The sequence below is a fragment of the Callionymus lyra genome, chromosome 9, assembly GCF_982586985.1.
Source record: "Callionymus lyra chromosome 9, fCalLyr1.hap1.1, whole genome shotgun sequence".
Taxonomy (NCBI): domain Eukaryota; kingdom Metazoa; phylum Chordata; class Actinopteri; order Syngnathiformes; family Callionymidae; genus Callionymus; species Callionymus lyra.
This window is the reverse complement of record NC_141826.1, coordinates 14902829-14921794: the sequence shown is the minus strand read 5'-3', so window position 1 is coordinate 14921794 and position 18966 is coordinate 14902829. Positions and strand designations below refer to the sequence as shown.

Sequence of the window (18966 nt, the reverse complement as noted above, 5' to 3'; positions counted from 1 at the left end):
TAGAGCCATTTTCCTGATGAGACGACGCACAGATGTTAATGAATTCAACACCTGTAGCTACTACCTGGACCTTCGTTTGATTGACAACTGGTCGAGTTATTAGAGGATCTCTCTGGGCAGGATTTGAACCAGCAAACATAAGCATTTTCTGAAGCAAAACAATGAATTTTTTACTTTAAAAATATGATGATTTCAGCTTTACATGTTTATTAAGTTTGATGTATTTAACAGGATTTGACTTTTCTAAGAAAATATATAGAAGAATTAAGCTTATTCTGCCCCCTAGTGGCCTAAATTGCAGCGTCTGATTTTAATAGATCTTTAGTTTAGTTTTTATTTTGTGACTTTTAGTAAACGGTTGTAGTTTGTCACCTTAGTTTATTCATTTTCCTTTAGTTTTAGTTGTGTTTTAAATTTGTGTTGTACTGTTCTTACTATTTGTGTGTCTGTTTTTTAGACATTTCATGTTTTTCAGAATTTTAGATTTCAGCAGCTCCTGTTAATTAAAATACACAACTGTTTTTATTACACAAAGAACATTAGTAGATTTTGGTGAAGCACATGTTTGTCTGTGAATATACATTCATTTTATTTACGATTGTGTTTATTATAAATTATTATTGTTGTTTTACTATTATTTAATTATTACTTTGTTTATTTGTATTATTGTTTTTTGTTAATTTTTATTTATTATTGTTTTTTATGTCCTAATATAATGAGTAAGCATGTTTAATCTTTTTCTTTTAAACTGCTGCTGAAACATTTTGAAGTTTCCCAAAGTTAGACAAATAAAGTTAAATCAATCGATCGATATGTGGTCGTGAGTGTGTGTGTGTGTGTGTGTGTGTGTGTGTGTGTGTGTGTGTGTGTGTGTGTGTGCGTCTTGTCAGTTTAAACTGCTTTTGTATGCATTGTGTGTCACTGGCAAAAGTCTTCACAACGCAAATATGAAAATGCACAAACCCGTCCAGAGACGCACACAAACACCTTGGCCTCTCACAGTCGTCCAAAGTACACCCGCTTGTTTCAGCACCAAAGTTAACTGTGTTTCAAAACACAAAAACATTGAGCGCCACTCAAAACACACTCGTATCCGTGCGTCAGTGTGTGTGTCCAGAACATCATTCTCGGAAGCTGAAAAGCAAATTCCGGTTCGTTCTTGATCAACAAACAAGTTCAAACGACGTCAGGAAACTTTCAAAACAAAAGAAAAAAACCCTGAAATGTTATTTTTGTTTAAAAATGTTTCAAAAGTGTTTCTAACGAGTGCTGGAAGGTGTTTAGGGCCATTTCACCTTTGACCCTCACAACACTCAGATGTTTTAACACCATTATCAAAATTAATAATACTTTCTTGTGGACCACATTAAATGATTTGTGGGTCAGATTGTCAACTTCAAAACATGCTTCTCGTGTATGTTTGTTGCGTACGAGCGATCATATGATCGTCCTTGGGGGGGGGGGGGCGGTGGGGGGCCTCACCCGACCCTGGATGTCAACACCACCTGCCGGGATCGGCCTATCGGAGGCTCAGATACGGAGGTCACATGGTGGACTCACGAGAGGGGCTCGAGGAGACACTCGAACATGTGCTCGGGCACACGGCCAGGAGGATGAGAAACATGATGTTGTGACGAGCTCATGGTGGGACAGAGATGCACGGATGATCCCATGTTTTCACCTCATTTATATTATCTCTTAAAAAAACAATCTAATAAACGCTTCGACCAAAGAACTACTTCTGTTCTAATGAATTCATGATTTGGTATTGAACAAGCTACATAAACAGAGGCAAAGGACACCCTGGAAAGCCAACCTTTCCATCAAAAGACATTTTTTGGTCTCATACTTCTGGGAAAAGGCTGTGATGCATTTACATCAGGACCACCAGACTGCATCTTCTTTTCTCATCTTCGATGCTTTTATTTTGAAGGCCTATTATTAACAAATTATTATTAATTCTGCTGCTAAACATTTGTTTACTGTCTTTACTGTTCCTCTGAATTTTCGGCTAATACACTCTATGTATTATATAGTTGTTCTCTATGAATCAGATTTTTTGATTGTAAGTTATATTTCGAAGATGATCCAATCCGCTTTTTTTTTTTATTTTAACTTTTATTCAAGCTTGTTATAATATGTATTTATTGCTTACAATGTATTATTATCATTCTTATACTTTGTAGTTTTATTATATGACAATTATTTTTCAGAATAAGGCCGATACTAAGGTAAGGTAAGGTAAGGTAAAACTTTATTGAAATTGTTTTTTTCCAGTAGCCAATACATACAGCAATTTTTTATAAAAAATAAAAAAAATAAATCAAAATAAAATAAGAACAAGAATCTAAGTCTAAAGATAAAGACAAAGAACATATATCAAAGAAAAACAACAAAGACAAAGGATACAAAGACTAACATAGAACAGAACATCCAGATACTTTCACTCCACTCCTGCCCCCGAACTCAGAATTGTACAATTTAATAGCCCGAGGAATGAATGAGTCCCTGAGTCTATTTGTTTTGCACCTGGGTAGGAGCATTCGTGCACTCATTCTGCTTCTCTGCTCACTGATGACAGTGTTCAGAGGATGACTGTCATCATCCATGATGGACAGTAGTTTGTTCAGTGATCTCCTCTCAGCAACTGTTAGTATTGATGATAATATACCAATAATTAAATATCACTTTTATCCTTAGTAGTTATATTGTGTTTATTTACAATCAAAATGTAAATTCCATTAGTTTAGGAAGTTGTTTTTGTACCTTTTTTTTTATTGATTATTTAACTCAAAATCCACCTTTCATCGCTATGCAATTAAAAACACTGACTTTTATAGTTTCTCAATTTAATACTTTCTCAGCTTTTCTGGCCACGTTATCTATTAATGTTTGATTGACAGATGAGCTTTGGTTTCGATCGTACCATGTTGCGTCATCAACTCATTACTACCCTGTAGACATTTCAGATTCATGTCTTTGATTTTTACATGAGAACATATTTTGGCCAGTTGGAAAAATCGAGAGCAAAATATATATAGAAAAGTATTTAACAAAAATGAAAAAAATTAGATTTTAATATTTTAAAGTTCTTCCTTAAATCCACATTGTAATTCTGTTATTTAATTAAAAGTTATCCTGATAATAGTGGAAACCTTTGAACAACACAAACAAAAATATTCATCCAGATTAAGGCTACTAGAATTGGATTACATGAACCAATCAAATTCCAGAATCCTTCTTTCCCATTTCAACAACCCATTTTCCAGATTGAATCCAATCTGATCACCAGAATCAGCCAGAAAAAACGATTTAACCATTTAGATTGGCCAGTGATGCTGGTGACATGGAAGTGACCACATCTTCCTCCACTGGACATTAAATCTGCCCTCTGTAATTTCAGTCTGCAAGCTGTGCACAGTATTTTTGGTCATGGAAACGTGATCTAGAAATGTTTTAGAGCCAACACTGCTAGAGAGCTTGTGACTCGGACGCAGATGAAAAAATTACACCGTGTCCCACTGAGAGACGCTTGAGATTTAAATCCTATCCTACCTCACCAAAGTATCTTCTTGCAAACTACATTTAAGACTCCTTTAGGTGTGTGCTTCTCTATCTCTCACCTCCAATTTCGAGGTCTCCGGTGTAACCCCAGAAGCGCCGCTGAAACCCGGAGTGTCCGTCCAGAGGGTTAAATAAGGTGATGGTCATCCAATACAGAGGTCAGCAAAAGGCTTGGCTGAGGGATGAACTGCCGAGAGCCAACTGGGCGCTCCTAGCAAGTAGAGAATTACATTCAAGCTAGCATCAATCAAACCGTGAAGTGTTGAAAATATCAGGTACAGTGGGTACGGAAAGTAATCAGACCCCTTTCGATTTTTTACTCTTTAGCTGTGTCTCAAATCGCATACTTGCGTACTTAAACCTAGTATCTTTAGTGCAGAGGTGCATCTCAATCATTAGTATGCGAAATGTAGTGCTCCATGCACACTAAAACACCCAAAAAACTGCATCGATGGACACTTTCTACCCTAAAAGGCCGCCATCTTAGTGACCATGTACATGGAAGTTACGTCATATATATATATATATATATATATATATATATATATATATATATATATATATATATATATATATACACACACACACTTACAGGAGCATTTTCAACCGGCAGTAGGAGGACGAAACATCTTCGGTGCTGATACCGGCATAAATATATCGCAAGATTTTTTGTTTCTCATATGTTTCTTGATCCAATCTTGCACAACATGCTGCCATCAGGTGGCAATAATGTTCCTACAGCTGCAATCATCGTCAAATAGTAGTAGAAGAAGAAGCTGTCGCATCATTTCCGGTTAGTGTGTAGCAGCAGTGTTTGATTTGAGACATACTGTCGAGAATTTGCGTACTAGTTAGTACGTACACTATCCTGATGAATACTAACCGCCAGTGCACTAAGAGAAGTATGCGATTTGGGACACAGCACTTGTTTTATTGCAGCCATTTGCTAAAATCGTTTAATTTTTTTCCTCATTAATGTACACTCAGAACCCCATCTTGACAGAAAAAAAAAACTGATTTTTGCAAATGTATTAAAGTATTTGGGGATTCTCTGCCATTCTTCCCTGCAGAACATCTCCAGTTAGGTTGGATGGTGAACGTTGATGGACAGACATTTTCCGGTCTCTCTAGAGATGCTTGATTGGGTTTAGGCGCCACTCCTTTGTTATTTTAGCTGTGGGCTTAGGGTTATTGTGTTGTTGGAAGGTGAACCTTCGGCCCAGTCTGAGGTCCTGTACTTGGCCCCTTTCATCTTTCATTCGATTGCAATCAGTCGACCTGATAAACACCAGATGCTGCCACCACCACCTCTTAGAATTGAGGCCAAAGAGTTCAATCTTGGCGACATCAGACCTGAGAATGTTATTTCTCATAGTCTGGGTGTCCTTCACGTGTTTCTTGGCAAACTCTATGCAGGCTTTCATATGTCTTACACTGAGGAGAGGCTTCCATCAGGCCACATAGAGCCACAAATGGAGGACATCTGCAGTGATTTTTCCATTTTTTCTCCCATCTACTCACTGCATCTCTGGAGTTCGGCCACAGTGATCTTTGGGTTCTTCTTCACCTCCCTCACCAAGGCTCTTCTCCCACAATTGCTCAGTTCGGCTGGAAGACCGATTAACGATCATGGAGGCCATTGTGCTCTTAGGAACCTTGAGTGCTGCAGAAATTCTTCTGTAACCTTGACCAGATCTGTGCCACAATTCTGTCTCTGAGCTCTTCGGGCAGTTCCTTCGACCTCATGATTCCTATTTGGTCTGCTAGCATTGTGAGATATAAGGTCTTATATAGACAGGCGTGTAACTTTCCTTATCAAGTCCAATCAGATTAGTTAAACGCAGTTGGACTCCAATGAAGTGGTAGAACCATCTCAAGGAGGATCAGAAGAACTTAACAACACGTGAGTTAAATATGAGTGCCACAGAAAAGGGTTTGAATACTTATGACCATGGGATATTTCAGTTTTACTTTTTCAATACATTTTCAAACATTCTAGTTATTCTACAGTTTTTTTTTCTGTCAAGATGGGGTGCTGAGTATATAAATAGATTACCTTGGCGAATGGCTTCAATGAAACAAAGAGTACAACATCGAAAGGGGTCTGATTACTTTCCGTACCGACTATACGTCTGAAAATATCATTTTTAAATGAAGAAAACTTTAAGCAATACATAACTATGTTCATGCTAGCATGAGTGGTATAGTTTTGTAATGGCTCCTATTTCAAAAGTTGCTAATAGCTAACAAAATCAGGAAGAGCTCTCGACTGGTTACAAAAAGATGTTTGTGTATTTGCGTCTATGACTATTAGGTTGTATGCCGATGATGGTGTTCTGTCTTTGTGTGACTCCTGGCTTTTAGAGACCTTGTGCCAATGTGTGAGTTTGTGTTTAAGTATTATTTAAATATCTTTATTTTTTTAATTAAAATAAATGTCCCCTTGAGGGACTGATAAAGGAAAATCTAACCTAAACTTCTAATATAATTAGGACTCAAAAGTAGGTTTAGTAGTAAGTTTGGTTTCTAGAGTTTGAGTTTTACTCATATTCACTAGTCATAGTGAAAATCAGTTTTCCTTTTTCTCACCTTTTACCCAACAATAAACAATACGTACCGGTCCCCATAAAAGGACGCGGACCACTGATCTATAACATATAGGTCAAGGCAAATGGGGGCCAAATCTGGGCCCAGTCAGTTTATGTTGCCTGTTGAATGGTTGAGAAAAGCCACGTGTGGCTTCTGGTGATTTTCCTATGAATCGTGTCGTCTTATCAGAGGGTTAACAGGAAGGTGTTCACATATGAGGGCGAAGCAACGATTCTACCGAGAAAAACATCAAGACTAAAGAATCGATTTTGAACAATACAAGATAAGAAAATTTGTGAAACTTGTTTTTTAAAACGAAAGCTCAGCTTATGTAAAGTCTGACGGGGTATCGATCGCACTTGTTTGCTCACCATTGAGATGAAAACAGTTTAAAGATAAACAGAGGTCAGAGCGTGGGTCAAGGGTGGTGGGAGGATGACTGATAAGAAAACTTAATGCCTAAACCAGATCACCTGCCAATAACACACGCCGACTTTAACAATGTTTGGGTTTCAAATAAGTTATTATACAAGTGTAGTAAGCATACAAAGGTATATGTACTTGACGTGTACTAGATTACGTTTAAAGAAGTATACTTTCAAGAATATTTATATGTTTACTACCAGTGTACTAGGTTTACAGGTTTATGGAAGTACACTTTATCCTATACCTAAAGTAAACTTGAATATACTTATATATAAGTATACTTGCAAAGGCATGTCAAAAATGAACTTAAAGTATAAATCTTCAATTTCAGTATAAAATAAGTAAACTTATAGTGTACTTCAATGTACTACTTTTTGCTAAGGGATGTCAAAAGTGAACTTCAAGTACTCCATTTGTAGAATCAAATAATTATACTCATGATTTACATTATATACTTTTTTCTAAGGGATTTCAAAAGGAAACGTCCAGGATTCTACTTAAATTTTGGTGTAAAACAAGTTTACTCATAGTTCACTTTAATATACTTATTTTGCTAAGGAGTTTTAAAAGTAAACTTCAAGTATTTAAATATAAGTATAAAATAAGTATACTCATTGTACACTTGAATATACTTTTCTCTAAGGAGAGTTACAAGTCAACTTCAAGTTATTCGATTTTAGATGTAAATAAATATACAAATAGTACACTTGAATATATACTTATTTTTGCTAAGGCGCGTTAAAGTAAACAACAAGTATTCTAACTGTAGTATAAAATAAGTATATGCATTGTACACTTGAATATACTTTTTGCCATGGAGTGTTAAAAGTCAACTTCAAGTTCTTCAATTTTAGATGTAAATAAATATATACTTCTTTTTGCTAAGGAGTGTTCAAAGTAAACTTCAAGTATTTTAATTTTAGTATAAAATAAGTATACTCATAGTACACATGAATATAGTTTGTTTCGTAACCAATAACAAATATAGATATTTTGTAAATGCCATATTCAACCATAATACGGAGCTGGTTGGATTGTAACAACAACAAAAATGTGAAGAAAACTAAATGTCAAATTATAAAATATACAATTTACTGTAAACCGATAAAAATAAAAGCAATAACTAATCAGGAAATACTAATACGTTCAAGTTATTTTATTGAAAAGCGCTATACAAATAAAAATTACTTACTTACTTACATTGACATTCATTGAAATTGTTGTAAATGTGCGCCTTGTTTGTAACTATCTATTACATTAAAGCTACAATTCCAAAAAATGAAATCACATGAAAAAAATAAAAATACAATAGAAAAGTTAAACGAGTATTTCCATATTTTTTTCTCCTCGTGGCTCATTTCCATGCCGCGACACTATTGGCTGGCTCGCTCTGGATTTGCTCACGTCAGATTGGCCACAGAGTCTGTCACTTAAACACAAGACGCTCTGTGATTGGTCGATTGTGTCAACCTGCTTTGAGGTCTGTTATCAAAACACTGAGCCACAATGTCTATTTTTCATAAAGACACAAACATTGGTTGATGTTTCATTTCTGCAAGAACCTCAACGAGTGTTTCCAAGCGTTTTCAACTGAGTTTGGCGGATGAGGTTTCATTTGTTTTGAAGATGCAAACCTCCAGACGTTTTCCGTTGGATGATTTTATCGCAGGATGGGCCGGTGGTGAGTCTTCTCGCACAATAAAGATATATTTATACACAATAATATTTATTGTATTTTTCAACGAAATATTAAATAACGGGGCGATCTTGTGGTCCTTGAATGCAACATGCATTATTTGCCTTAATCTGCTCTAGATCTAATGCAGAAAATAAATATATAACCTGGTTAACATTGGTAGCGTTTAAATATATTAATAAAGTACATATATTTATGTATATATAAATGTTTGCGTGCAAAACAACCAGTTCAGGGCGTGAATACTGCAGCCCACCATGCAGCCCTGGTAAACAAAGGAGGCTCTTCTGGGTGAAGACCTCCCCCATTAAGTGCTTACATAAACACAGGCCTTATTAACTCTCAAATAAGAAAATATAGTCGTCTTTAGACATTCTTATTATTTTTCTGTCCAGTTCTAATAAAAAATATAGCAAAAAATAAATTTATGAATGCAAGATAAGTTCCAAGATTATCCACTAGGGGCAGTAAAACCCCGTTACTGCTACTACTAAAACAGTTATCTTCATTTATACAAATAGTACAGAAATCTACATATAAAAAGAGAATATTAAAGTTTAAAATAAATATATATATATATATATATATATATATATATATAAGGATGTGTGGCAGACTTAAGTCCAGGGGACTAAATCCAGCCTAACTAAAAACTTTAATGTTACCTGTTAGTTTCTAAATTGATGTTGAGGTTGAAAAAAAGTGTTAAATAAATGGAAAGTGAGCCACGTTAGGTCAAAATAATCATACTAAAAAAGTATTATACTTTAAAACCTGACCATTTAGAAATCAAGAATTTTTTCCAAAGCCATACAAATATATATTTTTTATTTCTAGTTCAACTCTAGATATAACTTTTTCAATCTTTTTTAATTTACTTAATTTAATTTCTTTTTTTTTTACCTTTTTATGGGTTTTGGTTTTGTATTTTTTTAAGCAAATTGTATGTAAAATACTTTTATGGCATAATAACACATGTTTTTGTTCATGTATTTTATTTTAAATGATGAAAAAATATATTTTAAAAGAAACAATGAGCTAAAATAGCTTTTAACAATTAAACATTATAGTCACACTTTTTACATTCTTTTTTTATAACTCTTTATATTCATTTTATTTATTTTCAATAAACTAAAAGTTACAATTGGAAGAATTTGTTGAAAATGGTTTACCATCACCAATACTTTGAACACACTTTGCTAACTGACAACATAAATGTTGTGATAATAATTTGAAAAGGAGTTATTAATGTTTGTTATCGTTCATGCAAGTTACAGAAAGATAACTGGTACAAAGTCAGGATGTTGTTTGTGTCGGAATGTTGATGGGCTGAATGCAAACTGCAGAGAGTGCTGGGAAAATAGGGGGTTAATGGGGAACACCGTGGCCTATTTTCGGCTGGGGCCCCTTTATAGAAACTCGATTTCATTGAACTTGGGCCAGTTAACTAGAGAGGCGCTATTTTTAGGAGAATATCTGTTACAATACTTCAAAAGTTGTTATCAAGTTTAGTTTTTAATTACATATACTATCATCAAAAGTTATCAGAAAAACTTGTATTCAAACCAATACATCATTAAAATCCTTATAATACAAGTTTTGTGTCAATAGTGCTTTGCTAGCTTTAGCATCTTAAGAAAATGATCTTACTGTCACGGTTTTCAGTGTTTTCTACAGAATATACTTTAAGATCAGTAAGATAATGAAACACAAGTTAAGCTTATAAGGAGTAAAAACTGATTTCTTTTTTTTGTTTCAGCTAACCGTAAAAGTCAGATCTCAAAGTTAATAGCTAACTTCTACTAAATCATTAGAAAGTCATTTACTAACTTATAATTAAGGAAAACGTCAAAAAATAAAAAAGGGACTCAGAAGATCAGCAATAAACTCTTAGTATTAGTACTAAAGTAATTTTATTTTTTCCTATTTTATGAGTTAGCAATTTGTCTCTGCTAGCTAAGTTAGCTGTACACGCTTTAAGCTAACTGTAGCATCTATAGCTATTGACTCCATTTTTCCTTTAAAATACATATTAAATACATTTAAACTATCCTTGTTCTACTGAACTTCAACATTAAATGCAGGAATTTGAACAAGAAAATTAGATTAGGAAAGTGCTTATGTGTTATTTTCATTTTTTCATTTTCATTTTTTTCCCCCTCTTTTGCTGCAGGAGCCTCCAGTGTGTTTGTCGGTCACCCCTTGGACACAGTCAAGGTAAACTTTTCTAAACTTTCCCACAACAACAGTAACAACTACGAAACAGTTTTTATCTTAATTGTTTAGCTAAAAATCACAAGAAAACAAAGTTTTACTTAAGCTACATTTAAACCATAATGTCTTTCTATGAAGCCAGGAAGCCAAACAAAACAAAGATACTTTACAGTTGTTTTTATGTGTGTGAATGAGATTAAAAAAGTTATTTTATTAAATGTACTTTCTTAATAAAACCCTGCATTATTTCTCCTACAGACCAGACTACAGGCAGGAAAAGGCTACAAGAACATGCTGCACTGCTGCCTGAGCATCTACAAGAAGGAAACGGTGAATATACGAAAAGATGTTTTAAATAAAATGTGAGTGTTTTTTATAAGCCTCACTCTTGTTTAAATAACTGACTTGCTATTGCCTTAAAACAACTTTTTAAATATTAAATCAAGTCCCTTAAATTGCAATAAAAACTGAACTACAATTTTAACTTTATTGTGTGTCTATATACAATATAAAAAGGTCATCAGTTACACAGTCAAAAATAACCTTATAAAAATGATGATTTATAAATGAAGAAATGTTCAATGGCTATCCAAAATGTATTACTACTTGTTCAACTCTACATATAACTACTTGTTTAGGATAGTTTATGACCTTTTCTACTCTTTTCTTCCCTTCCTTTTATTTGTCCTTTTTATGGATATTGGATTTATATTTTTGCAGTGTGTTTATATCATATTTTTAAATATTACACAATTAGTTTATGGTATGTACCCTTTATTTTTTTTTTTCGTATAATGCATTTTATTTAAAATTGCAAAATACAGTTTATTGATCTAAAACAATCTTAATTTCTCTCCTTACGTTTCCATTTTTGTTTGTTTTTCTAAATAAATATAATATATTTTGCCGTTTTTCTTTGAATTTATTGAGCCATTTTCTTAATCAATACGACCACCGAGGTCAAAAGAGGAAAAAACTATTATTCTTGAGCAAATGGTGTTTTTCAAAAGACATCTTTTGACTTTTCTAGCCGCTCTTTGTTAACCGCGGTCGGTCGACGCCTCCTCCAGGAACCTCACGGCCCATTATTTATGAAAGCATCAGACAGCTGTGTTTTTAACTTTCAACACGTTGCCCCCAAACTCTTCCCCACAGCAGGAGGGAATTCCTCCCACAGTCAACATTCTGTGGTCACAGGCTTAGTTTCGAAACTTCGGTTTATTTATTTTTATTTAATTTTTTTATTTAAACATTTTGTAAATATTATAATTTTGTGTTTTAGGCTCTGGGCTTCTTCAAGGGAATGTCTTTCCCGCTGGTCAGCATCACCGTCTACAACTCGATGGTGTTCGGCTTCTTCAGTAATGCGCAGAGGTTCATAAGCAAGTATCGCCATGGCGACGGAAGGCATCCCTGCAGCATGTTGGACTTGACTCTGGCCAGCATGCTGACGGGTTTTGTTTCGGTGGGCGTCGGAGCCCCCGTGGATCTGGTGAAGATCAGACTACAAATGCAGACTCAGACACTAGTAACAGGTACATTTTCACTTTTAAACCCCCTTTTCTTACGCGTCTTTCTACTTGGAAATAAATAGATTTTGGGTTTTAAATATCAACTTTATTTTTGCAACTGATTAGCTTTACTGCAATTTATTGTGATCGAATAGTTTTATAAAATACATTAATAATTTTGAATGTATTGGTTAACATCCATAATTCTACACTTGTTTTAAAAAAGCTTTATTTTACAAAGAAAAAGAAGAATTTATCATTTTAGTCACAGTTAACGATTAATCGCGATGATTCAGAACTTCAAAATAAAAGCTTCCACCAAAAACTGTTACACAATTTAAAGTATTTCACATTGTTGTGAATGTTATTTAACATGCGAGATGCATTGCATCCTATATTTATATTTATTTAAAATGGATTTTAAGTGAATTTCGAGTCAAATATATTCATAAATGCGACATTTCCTGTACCTGTAGAGCCTAAATATGAAAGTAAAATCATCAATAACAATAAATACAGGAAGCAAAACATATTTTTGGACGTTTGACATTATATCAATAAAAATGGTTTAATTTATCAAAGTAAAAATAACAAGTTTTTGTTGTAATGTTAAGAGTTAAAGGCAAAATGAACCAAAAAAAAAGTATTATGTGAAACTAGACACACCTAAAAACACTTGTTTCCATTTTACGATTTCCCACAAACACATCAACACTATCGCCCGGAAAACTACCCGAGACTTTGGCCGACGTAAACCTCCTTTATTAGCTCTTTTGTTGTTGGCCTCGTCTGACTGTTGAGTTCACGCGGGTTAGACGGCGTTATCGTGTTTTTATTGCATCGGAAAACGGCTTTTGCTCTCACGTGACGATTGTTTATTGTTATGAAAACTCACTGACCCGGATCTTTCAGTCCTATGTCCGCTCTTGTTAAATGATGTTATGATTTGGTCCTGGCCTTGCTTCTCCTGCCTTGTAAAATGTGACTTTAAAGTTAGGATTAGCATCAGTAGAGGCAGAAGTATGTTTATAAAGCATTATGGAATCTTACAGGAGACTAGTTCAGGTGCCTTGGACATCTGGGAGGAGGCCCTGGGGCAGACCAAGCGGATCAAATATACAAAGGATACAAACATAACATAGAATATAATCATCTTTTCACTCCACTCCTGCGCCCAAACTCAGAATTAAACAGACTTATAGCACGAGGAATGAACGAGTCCCTGAGTCTATTAGTGTTGCATCATGGGAGGAGCATTCGTGCTCTCCATCTGCTTCTCTGCTCACCGATGACAAGCTTTTGTATTGACAAAAAAATCGTGTTTTTTACTCAGAGGAACTACAGCTCGCCGGCAGCAACGGCACCAACATCCAAATGCACGCCGTCGACTCCTCCAGCCAGAGACTGCACCGCGGCCCCATCCACTGCATCAGCAGCATCCTGCAGACGCAGGGCGTCCAGGGCCTGTACAGAGGGGGCGGAGCCATGCTGCTGCGCGACATCCCCGGCTACACCCTCTACTTCATCCCCTACACCCTCATCTGTGACCTGCTCAAGCCCGACGCCAACTCCAGCCCCAACCCCTGCTCCATCTGGCTCGCCGGAGGACTTGCAGGTACCACCAGAAACATGATCAGAGAGTCGAAAAGATTGAAAAATGTTGATACGATGATTAAAATAATGCAATATTCACCAATTTTCTGTCCATGTTTAATCCATGATATTTGGGCCACAAAGTTGTTTTTTTAATTTTATTTTATACAGGGTTCCCACGGATCCTTAATGAATTCTTAAAAGGAATTATATTTATGGATACAATAAAGTCAAGGCCTTAATTGGCATTAAAAATTTATTTTAAATATTAATAAAAAAGATTGTATATTGGTTACAAATTTGAAAATAGTTGATAGCATTTCAAAAATAGATATAATTTACAGATTGACTCTCGTGGCAACATTGCCCTATCACAATAGAAGAACAAATAAAATAAATGAGAAAAAGAAAAATGCTAAAAAAAAATCTATGCTATAAATTTTCTTAAACCCCATGTAAGTAAAGTGTTGTTTTTAGTTTATCTTGGATCATATTCGAGTTGGTCTTGAATTTGAAAAGTCTTAAAAAGTCTTGAATTTAACTTAAGCTGTAGGAATATGGAGGTGGATTTCTTTCGTTGTTATTATTGAATAAAAAAAAAAATACAATACAATCAAAAATAGTAACTTAAATCGCCCAAATTAAATCCTTTTTTTTTTACTTTGATTTGAAAAAAAGAAAGACTAATTGATTTTAAATATTTAGAATTGAATAATAATAATTTAGACACAAATGTCCTAAAGGTCATATGATCCTGATACAAAAAAATATGACTTTAATCAAAGAAAATAATTTATAAATATCTATCCGAAAACATATTTCTCAATAGAAGTTCCTTTTTTTTATTGAAAATATATAATTTAATTTAACAATAAAGAAAAAAATCTACCTCGAAGTAGGAACCCTGTATTTGTAATCTGGGAACAGTAACATATTTTAATTGTTTTTTTTTTACTTTTTAAAAGTTTTTGTTTTTATTTTTAAGATGACACAGAACTCACGCTAACAGCAACAAAGCTAGCTAGCCAAATGAGCGTCCAGGCGAGTGTTAAAGAAATGAGTTTAAACCTAAAAGTCCCTCGTTGAAGTTAGAAAACGAAAGCTGTGTGCTACAGAAGTGAAGCTTCTATGAATGTAATCCTCGTCCGCCTGGATCAACAGCTTTCATTTGGGAATTCTGGAGTCTCAGGAGGCGGAACTATTCCTGTTTCTTTGCTTGGCTTTTAAAGCGGCACGTGAGAGAGAAACGCGTGTCGAGGAGAATCGAATGCAAGTCATCAAACTTTGGTTTGGTTTGGAAAGAAAAACTGCAAAAAAAAAACCCTAAAAAAAGCTGCAGTAGTTTGACATATTTGGATCAGTGAGGAGGAAACAAAGTTTGAGCACAAAAGAGACTCATTGTGAGGATTGTGAGTACATTTGTTCAGTAAAAGTAACGGCAACATCATGTGTGTCCAGGTTCCATCTCCTGGGTGACGGCGACGCCGGCAGACGTGGTGAAGAGCAGGATGCAGGCGGACGCTCTGCTGCAGAGGAAGTACAAAGGAATCCTGCACTGCATCCTGCACAGCTACAAGACTGAGGGAGCCCAGGTGAGAGTCCACGTCTCTGACCGATGACCTCGCTCCCTTGTAGGCCCCTCAAGTAGTTCTAATATATATATATATATATATATATATTATATATATTGAAAACAGCTGCTCTCAATTCACGAAAATATTGAAATAAAAATGACAATTCTATAGATTAATACACTATAAATATTAAAATCAATATACCATAGCAGTTCATAATTTAACACACATATTGAGAATTATAATGAAAAATAATCCTAATAAAATAAGGAAAACGTGATTAAATAGGGGATAAAATTACACCATTATCAATGCACTATTTAAAACATTATTTGTCTTATTTACAATATATTGCACTATTTTATATATTTATTTATATTTATACTTTTATGTAGATTAATTCTATGCAATATTTAAAACATTTATTTTTTCTTTTTATTTAACATTGCACTATTTAAACTTATTAATATTTATATTTATACAATCACCTATTCTGTGTTTTTTAAACGGTTGCCAAGCAACGAGATTTCGTTGCCAGTTTTCACTGGTGTTCTTCTGATCAATGACAATAAATAAAGTCAAAAGTATAATATATATATATATATATATATATATACAGTATATATATATATGTGTGTGCAATTTCTGTTATCACCTTTTTTATTTTATTTAAAAATTACTGTTGTACTTTTTATGGACGTTTATAATTTTAAACAATACATTATATTTAAGGCATATTTTATATTTATCCTCTTTCTTCTGTATTAAATTTATTACCATTGGATTTTATTTTTCATGAATAACTTTGTTGATGTCAAAAATAATGTTCCAAGCCATTTTAATTCAAAATAATGGTAATTTTCTTGTGTGTGTGTGTATATATATATATATATATATGTATATATAAACCCTAATAATATATTTAAATGTATATATATATTAAATTAAATAGAGTATTTTCGTGTGTTGTGGTGGAATTAGCTTTCGACTCCCACAGTATTTATCATTAGTATTTGCTTTTGTTTCAAAGACCTTCATTTATCGAACACAAACATCGGCAGGTTCTGTTCCAACACGAGCTTCAGCAGATGGTCGTTCATTCAGAGCGACGTCCACGAAGTCAGATAAGAAGCTGCTTCTCAGAAGCGAGCGACAGATGTGGACGGAAACTTAATCAATGCCGCAGCTGCTGTCACGCCGAGGCCGAAACAAACACTGTTATTACAGCAGTTTTATTTTAATTTTATTATCAAATACACTTTATTAATGACTCGATATATTAACATTCTTTTAACATATATTTTTAAGGTTATTTTATCTTGTTTTCTATATTTTATTCGATTGACATTTGACTTTTCTGCCTTTAATATAATATTTATTTTAAATAATAATTCTCAATATCTGTGTGTTAATCTATTAACAGCTATGGAATTAAGTTTTTAATAATAATGTTGTAATAATAAAGTATAAATCATATCTAATATATAATTAACGTTTTTATATTTATTTCAATATTGTCATAAATTGATGGTTTTCCTTTTATTGTGATTTTCTTGTGAAGTCTAACAATACAACACATCTGGAAATAAATATGTTTAAATGTATTATTCAGTCATTGTACTTCTTTATAATCTACCTCCATTTATGCCAGTATCCTTGACTTTTATTTTAATCGCATTCATATATGCATATTTATGTTAGTCATGTGACCAGAGTCGTTTTTTTGACCCTCCTCGCTTCATAAATGTCACTCTGGTTTTGCTCAGGTCTTCTTCCGGGGCGCGTCCGTCAACGCCATCCGAGGCTTCCCCATGAGCGCCACCATGTTCCTGACCTACGAACTCACCCTCAAATTCATCAGAGGAATGTAGGACTCATCAGAGTTAAAAGAAAAGTGTTTAAACGTGAGACGAAGGATCAGATGGTGAAGCGAACGTCAGGGCCGGTGAAATGAAAAATGACTTGATAAGCTGTTAATAATTGACTCTTTAGAGATCCTGAGAAAACCTTTCAAATACGTGGTCATTCTTGGAGTTACAGCGTTGACGTCCTCTTGGCCACAGCACCCACAAATGTGAAAGTATTTCCCCCCAAAATGAGCACTCGGGATACATAATGCAACGTCAACCGAAGCGCTGGTTCTGGTTCAAGTAAAGCACTTAACGCCAAAATGGAAACAACATCAGCCATTAAATATTTATTATCAAACACTTAAACTTGGGAACACAATATTTCTTCTTTACAAAAGAATAGTTTGGCTACAATACCGTCGAGGAGTAACGCTTCACATTAAATCGACTTTTACATTTTTATTATTTGCTTCTCTTTGAAAGAACATTTGATGGGTTTTCTGGTGCTAATGTATCTTTTTTTTGTTGTGAAATGAGATTGTTGAAGGTTTTTAAAGCAAGTTTACGTCATAATATAAGTACTTTTTGATCGATGGTGAAGAAAGAAGGCTCGGGAATCAAGATAAATGAATGTACTCGTTGAAATCTCTTACATTGTGTTACTTGAGTTGCAACAGTTGAGCACAATTTAACATGTTTTTGTGTATGTTTATATATATTTAATGCTGCTTACAGTTTTTTCTTACTATTGATTAACTGAAATATATATAAAAACAAATAACAATAATTATAAGTCACTTTTAACAATTGATTTTATAGCTTTCACAAATATATAATTATTTAAAGAGTACTTTATCCACACGTGTGTACATTTGTAAATGTGTTTATATATTTCTTATATTAAGAAGAGCTTTTTAACATTTGTATGTTAACTTTTGAGAGGTTTGCGTGTTGAGTCGACGCAATGTTAAAGTGTGTATATCCCAGTTTGTCAATACTTTGTAACCCGACATTCCAGATGAAGAAGTGTCTTTTATTGTACAGTAATAAAGAATTCTAACGACTCCCCGTCGCCTCTTCTCAGTTCTTGGAAGGAGGCGATCATGTGACATCTGGCGGCTCTCGAACAAAGATAAATGTTGTGGATGAGAGGATGGCGGGAGACGGGCGGAGTTGGCCCGATGCCTGCAAACCACTGATAAGAGTCATATATCCATCTCAACCCTGACGCTTTATCTGAGTCACATGATGCTTGTTTGGGTTTCCATCCATTATCAAAGGACAGGTTTGATTCTCTTCCCTTTTTTTGGTTTCCGAAAGCAAAGACTAAATATTTAATCTGAATCAGAGCAAGTTTATTTCAAGTATTTGAAAACACAACACCGGATGTTTTGTGGTTTATTACTTTAATTTATATTTAAGGAAACAAATTCGATAATTGAAGGGAAATGTTCCTTTTTTTTAGTCACTCATTGTTTTCCTTTTAAACTCAAATATGCGTTCTTTAAATCGAGTTATCTTACCTTTCCTTCGTTTTTTTCACTTTCCTCTGAATGTTAGAACACTTCAACATGTATTAACGAAATAGCTGCTATGGTTTGATACACAAAGTCATCCACTAGGGGGCAGTGTTCTTCTATAAAAGACTTGGGTGTGTACTTCATGGGTGTGCAAATCAATTCCCTATAGTCTGTGACCGTTATACGTGGCAGTCAACCCTTCAGAAAAAACGAAAAATAAAGAATTTAACAATAAAGCATTTTTTTTAAATGATAAAAAAATCCTTACTGTAAATTATTATTTAAATGTATTTAAAGATTTAAAGAAACAAAAAAGCTCATTTTTCATATATTCTACAATATAAATTAAATACATCAAACACAAAAAGCGTTATGCCATACAATAAATTGTGTAGTATTTAATTGTATATACATTTCATTTAAAATAAT

At 34.1% G+C, this 18966-nt stretch overlaps 1 protein-coding gene across 1 annotated transcript; it reads left to right on the top strand.

Annotated features, from left to right (window-relative positions):
* Positions 1–8124: 8124 nt before the first annotated feature.
* On the top strand, positions 8125–18081 carry slc25a48 (solute carrier family 25 member 48). The gene is made up of 7 exons (XM_087798894.1): positions 8125–8260; positions 10449–10492; positions 10748–10819; positions 11772–12024; positions 13334–13615; positions 15052–15185; positions 16934–18081. The coding sequence occupies exons 1-7, from the start codon at positions 8206–8208 to the stop codon at positions 17036–17038; spliced, it is 945 nt and encodes a 314-aa protein (XP_087655020.1). The 5' UTR covers positions 8125–8205; the 3' UTR covers positions 17039–18081.
* The last annotated feature ends 885 nt before the right edge of the window (positions 18082–18966 follow it).